The sequence below is a fragment of the Pongo abelii genome, chromosome 16 (assembly GCF_028885655.2).
Source record: "Pongo abelii isolate AG06213 chromosome 16, NHGRI_mPonAbe1-v2.0_pri, whole genome shotgun sequence".
Taxonomy (NCBI): domain Eukaryota; kingdom Metazoa; phylum Chordata; class Mammalia; order Primates; family Hominidae; genus Pongo; species Pongo abelii.
In genome coordinates, this window is record NC_072001.2 from 13,765,921 (window position 1) to 13,778,779 (window position 12,859).

Genomic DNA, 12,859 nt, shown 5'->3' on the forward strand with positions numbered 1-12,859 from the left:
CCTGTGCCTGTACCTGGAAGCCAGGAATCTAATGCGGCACATGGTGCTATTACTACTGAAATTCCAAGTCCTGGTGCTCTCACCATAAAGTATGATATTGACATGCTCGCATTCTTAGAAGTAGGAAGATCTCTTTGGGTCGTCAAGTATATGGGGGAGATGCTTTGACAACATGTTTTGGACTTCTCTCTAAGATGATGTTGAAATATCTTGAGTCTTAGGGTAATGAGATGAAAAGATTGAGGTCTTCCATTTTCTTATTATCTGACCTTTTTGCCCCCTAATTCTGAATATTTAATAAAAATTTCCTGAGGTGGGGCATGGTGGCTCACACCTGTAATCCCAGCGCTGTGGGAGGCCAAGGCGGGTGGATCACTTGAGCTCAGGAGTTCAAGACCAGCCTGGGCAACATGGTGAAACCCCATCTCTACAAAAAATGCAAAAATTAGCCAGGCATGGTGACATGCACCTGTAGTCCCAGCTACTGGAGAGGCTGAGGCTGCAGAATCACTTGAACCCAGGAGGTTGTGGCTCCAGTGAGCTATGATCATGCTGCTGCACTCCAGCCTGGGTGGGTGACAAAGTGAGTCCCTGTCACAAAAAAAAAATGTCCTGGGCATACTGTCGTGAATATTTTTCTAGACTTAAAGTACACTCGTCTTTTTTTATTCTCATTTCAGGTTACTTTCAGGAGTGAAAAAGCTCTTTATATTTCAGTTGATAGATGGGAAGGTAACTGTGAGAAACAATATTATAGTAACTCATTTAACACATGTAAGTTATTTGTATTTATAGTAATTTAAGAAATAGGATTTATGTAAACTGTAGTAATATAATTTTAGAACATTTTACAATATTAAAATTGCCATTGAACTCGTTCTTGCTTCCTCACATGCAAAAAAAAGCTAACTTAAAAATATTTAATATCCAAAAAGAAAAATTGAGTTATGCATCTTTATAGTACTTAGAGAATTCCTTAATATTGTTTGGGACATATTTAATTTCAATTTGCATTTTCTGCTTTTTATTTGTCATTCTGTATTGTGAAAGTTATATACTGTAATTTTGTTTTGCTTTAAGTACATTTACCTTATGTATGGTTTTTAAAAATATAAGCCATAATTCTCTAGTCTGTTGAAATTATTGTACACTTTTTCCTTTGTGTATAAAACTATAAATATTAATCATTTTATTACTTTGTCTTCTACTAAATATACTGTTTAAAACAATTGCAAAAGAAATATTTTACAGCGAGAGAGAAATGAATTTGAATGTTTACAGAAGACCACCTTTGAATAATTGCAGTTTGCTTCTGTTGTAGAGCTGTTTACGATCTGTGCTGGAACAAATAGCAGCGTATGGCCAGGTTGTGTTTCGACTCCAGGAGTTCATTGATGAAGTCATGGGACACAGTTCTGACAGCATGCTGCCTGGAAGTGGGTCAGTTCCTAAGAAGTCAACTGAAGCTCCCTTTAGAACCTACCAGGCTTTCATGTGGGCCCTGTACAAATATTTCATTAGTTTCAAAGAGGAACTTGCAGAAATTGAGAAGTGCATCATCAATAATGGTATTAAATGTTCTTCATCTTTACTCATACTACACATAACTCATAATTTGAATGCCATTTAGAGTTTTCATTATATAAGATTCGAAAGTTGCCTAGCAAATAAGTAGTTCTCGTGAATGCTTCATTTTTTAAATTATTTTAAATTTATATTTTTAAGCCATTCATATCTCTAAAAATCAAAAAACTACAGAAGATTTAGAATGAAAAATCTAAATTATTCTTCCTGCACCAGTACCCCAGCCAGTCAGTTCTCCTCTCCAGAGACAGCCAGGTCCTCGGCTTCTTACGCATCCTTCCAGAAAGAGTTTCAACATACACAAGCAGTACATATACATATACGCATACCTAGCAGTCATTACACGGCTCTCTTCAAATTTTTCTAGTTTAAATTTTGAGGATAATACCATACATATGTGAAGAGCTTCTGTTTTCCTTTTTACAAATTGAGTGTTTCATCATATGGTCGTATCATAGCCCAGTCCCCTTAATGGATTTAGGTTGTTCCCAGGCTTTTGCTATTGCCAGTAGTGCTGCAGTGATAGTCACTTCTACGTATCTGTAATCGTACACAGGCAGTGTGAGTTATCTGTAGGGTAGGTTCTTTTTTTTTTTTTTTTTTATTTGAGACAGTCTCGCTCTGTCACCTAGGCTGGAGTGCAGTGGCGCAATCTCTGCTCACTGCAAGCTCCGCCTCCTGGGTTCAAGCGATTTTCCTGCCTCAGCCTCCCGAGTAACTGATTACAGGCACCTGCCACCATCCCCAGCTAATTTTTGTATTTTCAGTAGAGACAGGCTTTCACCATGTTGACCAGGCTGGCCTCTAACTCCTGGCCTCAGGTGATCCGCCCACCTTGGCCTCCCAAAATGCTGGGATTACAGGCGTAAGCTGGGATTTTACTGCATCCGACCATGTGGGGTAGGTTCTTATAAATGGAATTGCTGGGTTATGTGTGATTTTCCTAAGTTTTGCCACTTTATGGGGAGGTATAGGTAAATACATTTTTACTGTTGTGAGCCATGTAGATGAATACCTGTTTCCTCACACTTCTTGCCATCTGTGTGTTACCAGACGTTTTGGTCTTCACTAGTATGACAGCTGTAAAATGGTAACCCATGTAGCTTTTTTCCCCTTAAATTTCATTTTGAACTACCACAAAAAATAGTACAGAGGGGCCCTTGTTCCCATGACCTTGCTTCCCCCAGTGGCAAAACCTTACATAGTGACAGTACATGGTCAAAACTGGGCAACTGACATTGACACAGCACATTAGCCAAACTGCAGACCTGACACAGTTTCACCAGTGTCGCAGGAACTTGCTTTGAACAGGGGTGGGTGTGGTATCTTCATGTATAGTTTATCACATGTCTAGCTCCACATAGCCACTTCCATGTTCAGGTCACAGCTGTGCCATTGCCTCGCAGGAGCTTGCTTGTGCAGCCCTTTGTAGGCACAGCCTCCCTCACCCCTCTCTGTAACATTAGCCCATTGGGAGGTGTTTTGTTTTACTTAGTGTAATTTTAATTTGCATTCTTTTATTATAAGTAAGGTCAAGTGACTTTCTGTATGTTTTAGAATCACTCATCATTCCTTTTTTATGAACGGTCAGTTCCTTTATACATTATTTTTCTGCTGAGTTGTCTTTTTCTCCGTGACTTGCCGGAGTTCTTCCTTAGGGAAATGAAGTCCTTGTGGTGTGAGATTAAAATCCACCGTCCTCCATTTTGCCCTGCCTGTCCATAAGCCCGATGATTTGCCAGCATTTATGTCACATTTTAGATGCGTGTATTTTTCCTTGCTGTTGAGTTTGATTTATTGATATTTGCAGATACTACAATAACTCTTGCAGTAGTGGTGGACAAGTTGGCACCTCGATTGGCTCAGCTCAAGGTTCTGCACAAAGTGTTTAGTACTGGAGTAGCAGAAGTTCCACCTGATACTCGAAATGTCGTCCGGGCCTCTCACCTGCTCAACACCCTGTACAAGGCCATTCTTGAATATGACAATGTTGGAGAAGCCTCTGAGCAAACCGTAAGTGAGACTTCTGCCTGAAGTGTGTGACTCCATTCTGCACAGCACAGGAGTGATAGACAGCTGATCGTAGTTCTTTGTTAAATGATACTTGAATGGTGACTCATCATACAGTTCAGAGTTTTTAAATTAGCTTCCAAATTTGAGGCTGTAGGAAACTGGCTTTCAAGCTCTAATTGCCAACATCCTCAGAAGGATGAGGCAAGGACAAGGCAAGCTGTGAGAAGTACCTACCTGATGTGTATAGGTATTTACAATAACGCTTTCTTACATAAACACTAACGTGTAACTAACATGACATGAGATAGCTGAAGTAGACACATCCACAGAAACAAAGTGGAATGCTGGTTACCAAGGGCTGGGGAATGGGGAACTGTTGTTTAATGGGTACAGAGTTTCAGTTTTATAACATGAAAAAGTTCTGGAGATTTGTCACAACGATATGAATGTACTTAAAACCTCTGAACTTAAAAATGGTGAGGGTCAGGCACAGTGGCTCATGCCTGTATTCCCAACACTTTGGGAGGCCGAGGCGGGAGGATTGATTGAGCCCAGGAGTTTGAGAGTTGCCTGGGCAACATAGTGAGACCCTGTCTTTAAAAAATAAGTTAAATTAAAATTTTTAAAAATATACAGTTAAGATGATAAATTTTATGTTATATATTTTATATTGTATTTTAAAAAATACAAATCTAGGCCAGGCATAGTGGCTCACACTTGTAGTCCCAGCTACGTATGAGTCTGAGGTGAGAGGATCACTTGAGCCCAGAAATTTGAGACCAGCCTGGGCAACATGCTGAGACCCTGTCTCTACAAAAAATTTTTAAAGTAGCCAGGTGTGCTGACACCAGGAATTCGAGACCAGCCTGGCCAACATGGTGAAACCCCGTCTCTGCTAAAAATACAAACATTAGCCTAGTGTGGTGGTGAACACCTGTCGTCCCAGCTACTCAGGAGGCTGAAGCAGAAGAATCGCTTGAACCAGGGAGGATGCAGTGAGCCGAGATCACACCACTACACTCCGGCCTGGGCAATAGAGCAAGACTGTGTCTTAAAAAAGGTAGCCAGCTCTGGAGGCACATGCCTATGGTCTCAGGTACTCGAGAGGCTAAGGCAGGAAGATTGCTTGAGTGTGGAAGGTCAAGGCTGCAGTGAGCCATGTTTGCGCCACTGCACTCCAGCTTGGGTAACAGAGCAAGACCCTGTCTCAAACAATATATAGATTTAAAAATAAAAATCTAACTAGAGGCTGTAGTTTAGAATGCTACAGTCTTATTTGGGTATGTACATTAGGTGTATTTTCTAGTTTGTTGGTATAACTTTTTTTACACCAATTTAATACCATATTTCTTTTTTTTTTTTTTTTGAGACGTAGTCTTGCTCTGTCACCAGGCTGGAGTGCAGTCGCACGATCTTGGCTCACTGCAACCTCCACCTCCCAGGTTCAAGCGATTCCTCAGCCCCCTGAGTAGCTGGGACTACAGGCGCACATCACCATGCCCGGCTAATTGTTGGGGGTTTTTTTTGCTTTTTGTTTGAGATGGAGTCTCGCCTTGTCGCCCAGGCTGGAGTGCAGTGTCACGATCTTGGCTCACTGCAACCTCCGCCTCCTGGGTTCAAACTATTCTCCTGCCTTAGCCTCCTGAGTTGCTGGGATTACAGGCACCCACCACCATGCCCATCTAATTTTTGTATTTTTAATAGAGATGGGGGTTTCACCATGTTGGCCAGGCTGGTCTGGAGCTCCTGACCTCCTGATCTGCCCACCTCGGCCTTCCAAAGTGCTGGGATTACAGGCATGAGCCACCATACCCAGCTGTATTTTTTTTTAATAGAGACGGGGTTTCACCATATTGGCCAGGCTGGTCTCAAACTCCTGACCTTGTGATCTGCCTGCCTCAGCCTCCCAAAGTGCTGGGATTACAGGTGTGAGCCACCATGCCCAGCCAATTTCCTCATTTTTAATGGATGCTTTGCTAGTAATAGGATTTAGATAGGGAAACCTTGTTCGCCTGCCTGGGCTGTCTCAGGATACACCTGCTGCCTCTGTGTCACTTTCACTCTCAAGTTTCCCAGTCTGGACTACAAACAATATGATCATCCCATATTTAGGTGAGTTTTTCTTTTTTCTTTTTTTTTTTCTTTTTGTTTTGAGACAGTGTCACTCTGTTGCCAGGCTGGAGTGTAGTGGCGCGATCTTGGCTCATTGCAACCTCCGCCTGCCAGATTCAAGCAATTCTCCTCCCTCAGCCTCCCAAGTAGCCAGGACTACAGGCGCACGTCACCATGCCCAGCTAATTTTTGTATTTTTAGTAGAGTGGGGGTTTCACCATGTTGGCCAGAATGGTCTCGATTTCTTACCTCAGGTGATCCGCCCACCTCGGCCTCCCAAAGTGCTGGGATCACATGCGTGAGCCACCACGCCCAGCATTTAGGTGAGTTTTTCATAAAGATTTTATAGTGTATGTTTTTGGATTTTTAATTTCTTTGTGCCCCAAAAAACGTAGAAATCCGATCACTTTTTTAAAGGCATTTCAGAAATGTTTAAACCTCCTTTTATCCTAGTGACCAGGGAGCCCTGAGAGCTGACTGTGCACACTCTCTGCCTCAGGTCTCCCTCCTGTTCTCTCTCTGGGTGGAAACAGTGCGGCCTTACCTGCAGACGGTGGACGAGTGGATTGTGCACGGGCACCTGTGGGATGGCGCCAGGGAGTTCATCATCCAGAGGTGAGCTGCAGCAGAGCACAAGGTCACTGGGGGCTGGCATCACCAGTTTCCTCCCCATGAAAATCAAATGCTTTCGTTAGTTTCAAACAGTACTGAGAAAGCACAGTTCACATCACACTTGTCGTCATCATAGGCAAGTTCTATTTCATTTTTACGGAAGGCATCAGTAATACCAGCTGATTAGAAATATCTTTGTCCAAGTTTTGTCAGTCCACAACTTTTCTTAAGCAAATTATATTTTTGGATGATAGTATATTTATGGCTAGCTAGTACACACTGCTTTCCATAAAATGAGTTTAGATAATATCAGATGGTTTCAGCTATTTCCATTGTAAATTATCAGTAAAGAGATACAGAAATATTACAGAGTATGCCTCTAATATATTTATTTCTCTGAATTATCTACTGATTTCTTTTACCTTAGTATGATATTTTACAAAACAAGGAAAATCTTAATCCATTTATGACACTTTCCCTTCAGTTAATTGATTTTTCTGAACAGAATCATATAAACAATGTAGAGCTATTTGTACTCTTTTAACCCAATTTTAAATTATGCGGTATATTTAGATATATGGTTTCTATTGATAGCTATCCATTGAGCTCATCAGGAAGGATAACTTTAAGTCTTTAGTGTTCTGGAAGGGTAGCAATATGCATGCAATGCTCACATAAGTGAACTGACCCTTCCTTCAACTCAGTCTCATATCTGTCACTGTTCGGATTCATCAATCCCACATGAGAATTTTTGTGAAAAATGGGACTCTGAGTGTTCTTCTAGGGTGATGATTGACCATCATTTTATTGTTAAAAGTAGTCCAGTTAAGAATCTTTGTAAGGAAAATGATAGAGAAGTCTGCAAATTAGTTTCACAGCAGATGGTAAATGGATAAACTTTTATTCTTCTAAAGAGGACCAAATTAGTCATATTTTAAATAATTCCAATTCAGGAAACTATTTCTACTTAAATTTTACTTATACTATTCAAAGTATTTATTCACTTTTCTCTTTAAACTGAGATAAGGTTAAAACTGCCCCATTTTGCCTAAAGTTTGCTTCAGTTTACTAATAATTAATACTATGTTTTATAATGTCTGGACAACAAACTAGAACAAGTATGCTGTTTTTAAGAAAGAGAAATAAGAGTTTAAAATTCTTTTGAATCTCTTTAGAAACAAAAATGTTCCAGTTAATCACAGAGACTTCTGGTATGCAACTTACACGTTATATAGCGTATCAGAAAAGACAGAAAATGAAGAAAAAATGAGTGATAACGCTAGTGCGAGTTCCGGCAGTGACCAGGGGCCCTCCAGCAGGCAGCACACCATGGTGTCCTTCCTGAAACCTGTCCTGAAGCAGATCATAATGGCTGGCAAGTCGATGCAGCTGCTGAAGAACCTACAGTGTGCGGAGAGCACCACCTGCCAGGCAGGAGCCAGAGGTACCTGTTCCGTCTTCCTGTGTCTCCCTTGGTGTTGGGACACCTGACCCTACTTGCTCTTGTCATCTTGATACCTAATTATTTTGCAGTTTGCAAGTCATCAAACCCTCTTATTACGGTGGTAATTATCATCATGGTTGAATTAGTAACCGTGCTGCTCTTCATTTTTTAAAAGATTGTCTTCATTGAAAATTTTTAGTGCTGTGTTTGAAAAGGCAGTGACGATAAGTTCCACATGCATTTTCCTCACTCCAGATTCCTTAGGACTGGAACTTTAAAAAGTAATTCCCTGCCATTTCTTTTCTTTTATTATTTTTATAAATTGACATCATAATTGTACATATTCATGGGGTACATAGTGATGTTTTGATACATATATAGTGATCAGATCAGGATAATTAGCACTTCCAGCATCTCAAACATTTACTACTTCTTTATGTTGGGAACAGTCAGTATCCTCCTCTTTGCTATGTGCAACTCTATAATACATTATTAACTATAGTCATCCCATAGTGATACAGAGCACTAGAACTTATTCTAGTTAGCTGTTTGTATCCTTTAACAAATATCTTCCTCTTTCTCCCTTCCCCCTACAAAATCCAGCATCTGGTATCCTCTTCTACTTTTTACTAATATGAGATCAACATTTTTTAGCTACCACATGAGTGAGAACATGCAGTGTTTAACTTTCTGTTCCTGGCTTATTTCACTTAATGTCCACCATTTCCATCAGTGTTCCTGCAAACAACAGGATTCATTCTTTTTTATCTTCGAGATATAGATATATATATATATATATCACAATTTTTTTACCCATTCATCTGTTGTTGGGCACCTAGGTCGATTCCATGTCTTGGCTGTGTGAATAGTGCTGCAGTAAACATGGGGGTGCGGATGTCTCTTTCATATCCTGATTTCCTTTCCTTTGGATAAATGCCCACCAGTGGGATTGCTATATCCTATAGTAGTTCTATTTGTAGTTTTTTGAGGCACCTCCAAACTTTTCTCCATGGTGTCTGTACTAGTTTATATTCCCACCAACATCGTGTAAGAGTTTCCTTTTCTCCACATCGTCACCAGCATTTATTTTTTGTCTTCGTGATAAATAGCCATCCTGATTGGGGTAAAATGATACCTCATTGTGGTTTTGATTTGCATTTTCCCTAATAATTAGTGATGCTGAGCATTTTTTCATCTATTTCTTGGTCATTTGTATTACTTCTTTGGAAAAATGTCTGTTCAGATCATTTGCCTTTTTTTTTTTTTTTTTTTTTTTCCCTGAGACAGGGTTTTACTCCCATCACCCAGGCTGGAGTGCAGTGGTGCAATCTGGGCCTGCTGCAAGCTCTGCCTCCCTGGCTGAAGTGATTCTCCTGCTTCAGCCTCCTGAGCAGCTGGGATTATAGGCACCCGCCACCACACCCGGCTAATTTTTGTGTTTTTAGTAGAGACGAGGTTTCACCACGTTGGCCAGGCTGATCTCGAACTCCTGACCTCAGGTGATCTGCCTGCCTTGGCCTCCCAAAGTGCTGGGATTACAGGCGTGAGCCACCGTGCCTGGCCTCATTCATTGAATTCTTTCACTGTAAAATTTGTTTGTGTGTTAAACATCTGTTTCTGTTGAATTTCTCATTCAAATCATTCTTTTCCTGATTTTGTTGAATGTTTATTTGTACTCTCTTGTATCTCACCGAGTTTCCTTAAGATTTTAATTCTGAATTATTTTTCTGGCATTTCCTATATCATTGTAGTCTCTTACTAGAGAATTATTGGTTTTCTTGGGAGGTGTCATGTTTCTTTGCTTTTTCATGTTTGATGTATTTCTACATTGATTTCTACACATCTGGTGGGAAAGTCACCTTTTCCAGTTTTATGGAGTACGTTTTGTAAAGAGTTATTCATATGAATGGGTCTCGGAGTGTGGGTTCAGTGGGATGCATTGGCCTTGGTTCTGGATGAATGCAGTAGTATAGTCTCCATGTACTTTCTTCAGTTGTAATCCACTTTAGTGATGTTTGCAAGTGCCTCAGTGGCCTACAGTGAGGGGGTTTGTGGCAACAGTGGCACAGTTGGCTGGGCGTGGTGGCTCACGTCTGTAATCCCAGCACTTTCTTTTTTGAGACAGTCTTGCTCTGTTACCCAGGCTGGAGTGCAGTGGCATGATCTCAGCTCACTGCAAGCTCTGCCTCCTGGGTTCAAGTGATTCTCTTGCCTCAGCCTCTCAAGTAAATGGGATTACAGGCATGTGCCACCACGCCTGGCTAATTTTTGTATTTTTAGTAGAGATGGGGTTTTACCATGTTGGTCAGGCTGATCTCAAACTCCTAGCCTCAAGCAATCCACCCACCTCGGCCTCCCAAAATGTTGGGATTGCAGGCGTGAGCCACCACGCCCAGCCAATCCCCAGCACTTTCGGAGGCCAAGGCAGGTGGATTACTTGAGGCCAGGAGTTGGAGACCAGCCTGGCCAACATGGTGAAACCCTGTCTCTACCCAAAATATAAAAATTAGCTAGATGTGGTGGCACATGCCTATAATCCCAGCTGCTTGGGAGGCTGAGGCACAAGAATCACTGGAACCCGGAAGGCGGAGGTTGCAGTGAGCCAAGATTATACCACTGTACTCCAACCTGGGCAACAAAGCAATACTCTGTCCCAAAACAAAAAACAAACAGTAGCACAGCTTTGCTGGGATGGGCTTGCTGGACTGTTGCTCAGATTAGGGATACATGCATGTACACGGTGGTTTGGCCAAGATGGGGTCTGGCTCACGGCTTGGGACCACAGGCTGTTACTCTGGCCAGGAACATGAGCATGTGGTTGCTTGGCCAGCCTATAGGCTTATCTGCCTGCCAGCAATGGCCCAAGGGGCTGTTTCTCAGGCCTAGGATGTAGGCACAAAACTGGTTTTCTGGCCAGGGGCTCCATGAGAACAGCCCACAGGGTCATTTCTCAAGCCTTGGACATGAGCACAGGCTTCTCTGCTTGCCTGGGAGTATGTTTGCTGGGGGTGACCTATAAGGCTGTTTCTCAGGCCCAGGATGTGGGTACAAGGCTGCTTTGCTAGCCTGGGTGCATGTCTGCCTGCACAGTCCAAGGGGCTCTTTCTCAGTCCTGGGACATGGTCACATGGCTTGTTGGCCGCCCTAGGTATGTATCTGCCAGTGGCAGCCCATGAGGCTGCTTCTGAGGCCCAGCATGTGGATGGAAGGCTGCTCGGCTGGCATGAGGGTGTGTTTACTGGGGGTGGTCTTCAAGGCTCTTTCTCAGGTTTGGGATATGGGTGCCAGCTGGCTCAGAACATGCCCACCAAAGGCAGACCACAGGGCTGTTTGGCAGGCCCAGTATGCAGGCCTGTGGCTGCTCAGCTGGCCTGTGACTCCCAGGCACTGCCTATGGGGCTTCTTCTCAAACCAAAGATGCAGTGCAAGGCCGCTGAAGAAGCCTAGGTACATGCCTGCCAGGGCAGCCTCTGAAACTCTTTCTCAGACCCTGAATGCTGGCCCAGGGCCACTGGGTAGGTCACGGGCCTGTCTGCAAGGGGTTGGTGCTATGGGGCTGTTTCTCAGTTCCTGGGCACAAGTCTGTAACTGCTTCACCAGCCTAGAGGCATGTCAGCTGGTAGGAAGCTTAGGGGTCTGTTCCCACCCTCTAGAGATGGCACAGCAATTTGGCCAGCTCAAAGATGGGTTTGGTCTGTCGGGTCTGCCAGACTGTTCCTCTGGCTGGAAGTGCAGTGGCAGGGGCTGGTTTTTCTGCTGTGCAGGACCAGAATCACAGCTGATCCTGGGCCCAGGCTCCACATAGCTGGGGTTGTGTTCAGCCACCCCCGTGGCCTTGGTGGAATGAGGATGGAGCCCCAGTGGCTGGGGTGCAGGAGAGGTGCAGTGGCTACTGGCCCAGAGGAGGGCGTGCTCCAGAGGTGGCTCTGGTCTGAAGATGGTGCCATGCTGCAACAGCTTGGCTCAAAGGGGTGGGTGGGGAAGGCACACCTTGTGCCCCTAACTCGGGGCAAGGCAGCTGCGTGAATTCCCAGCAGCTCTCCAAACTGGGCTCAGAGCTCGTGGGAACTGTGGAATCCTCCTGTAGTAATGACTGTAGGTATTTGTGGGGGCTGGTGGGTTTCTTCTGCTTACCCTTACCCAACAATGGGAAGTCCTTCTTGACTCCAGCCTGATCTTCGAAGCTGCAGAGGCTGGAAGCCTCCACACTGCCCTCCTGGGCCTCCAGTCACCAACACTGTGTCACACTCCCCCACTGCACTCCAGCACTCGCCCTTCAACTCCAGTCAGATCTTTTTTTTTTTTTTTTTTTTTTTGAGACGGAGTCTTGCCCTGTCGCCCAGGCTGGAGTGCAGTGGCGCGATGTCGGCTCACTGCAAATTCTGCCTCCTGGGTTCTCTCCTGCCTCAGCCTCCCCAGCAGCTGGGACTACAGGCGCACACCACCATGCCCGGCTAATTTTTTTTTATTTTTAGTAGAGACGGGGTTTCACCATGCTAGCCAGGATGGTCTCGATCTCCTGACCTCATGATCCGCCCGCCTCGGCCTCCTGAAGTGTTGGGATTACAGGTGTGAGCCACCACCCCCAGCCTCCAGTTGGATCTTAACTGTTGATTCGTTGCTTTGGTCCTCTCTTGCTATTGGGAGAGGAGCACCAGACGTCTCCAGGCAGCCACCTTGCTGGCATCACTCCCTCTGGCATTTTTTTATTTTATTTTGTTTTATTTTATTTATTTATTTTTTTTGAGACCGAATCTCACTCTGTTGCCCAGGCTGGAGTGCAGTGGCATGATCTAGGCTCACTGCAATCTCTGCCTCACAGGTTCAAGTGATTTCTCATGCCTTAGCTTCCCAAGTAGCTGGGACTACAGGCGCCCGCCACCACGCCCGGCTAATTTTTTGTATTTTTAGTAGAGATGGGGTTTCACCATGTTGGCCAAGCTGGTCTCAAACTCCTGACCTCAGCTGATCCACCCGCCTCTTAAAGTGCTGGGATTACAGGCGTGAGCCACCATGCCCAGCCCTTCTGGCGTTTCTTAATGCAATGCAGCGTTTAGCCCTTGAGGACCATGAACCATGGCTGATAAGAATTTC

General features: G+C 43.9%; 1 protein-coding gene across 6 annotated transcripts in view; it reads left to right on the forward strand.

The window, feature by feature from the left end:
- TUBGCP5 (tubulin gamma complex component 5) overlaps positions 1–12,859 on the forward strand; it is a 40,541-nt gene that overhangs the window by 14,119 nt on the left and 13,563 nt on the right. For all 6 annotated transcript variants that reach the window (XM_002825197.3, XM_009249597.3, XM_063716338.1 and 3 more), the window contains 5 exons: positions 681–774; positions 1,322–1,568; positions 3,395–3,597; positions 6,209–6,324; positions 7,497–7,765. In XM_002825197.3, coding sequence (XP_002825243.1) covers positions 681–774; positions 1,322–1,568; positions 3,395–3,597; positions 6,209–6,324; positions 7,497–7,765 — 929 coding nt within the window. The remainder of the gene's footprint in view (positions 1–680; positions 775–1,321; positions 1,569–3,394; positions 3,598–6,208; positions 6,325–7,496; positions 7,766–12,859) is intronic.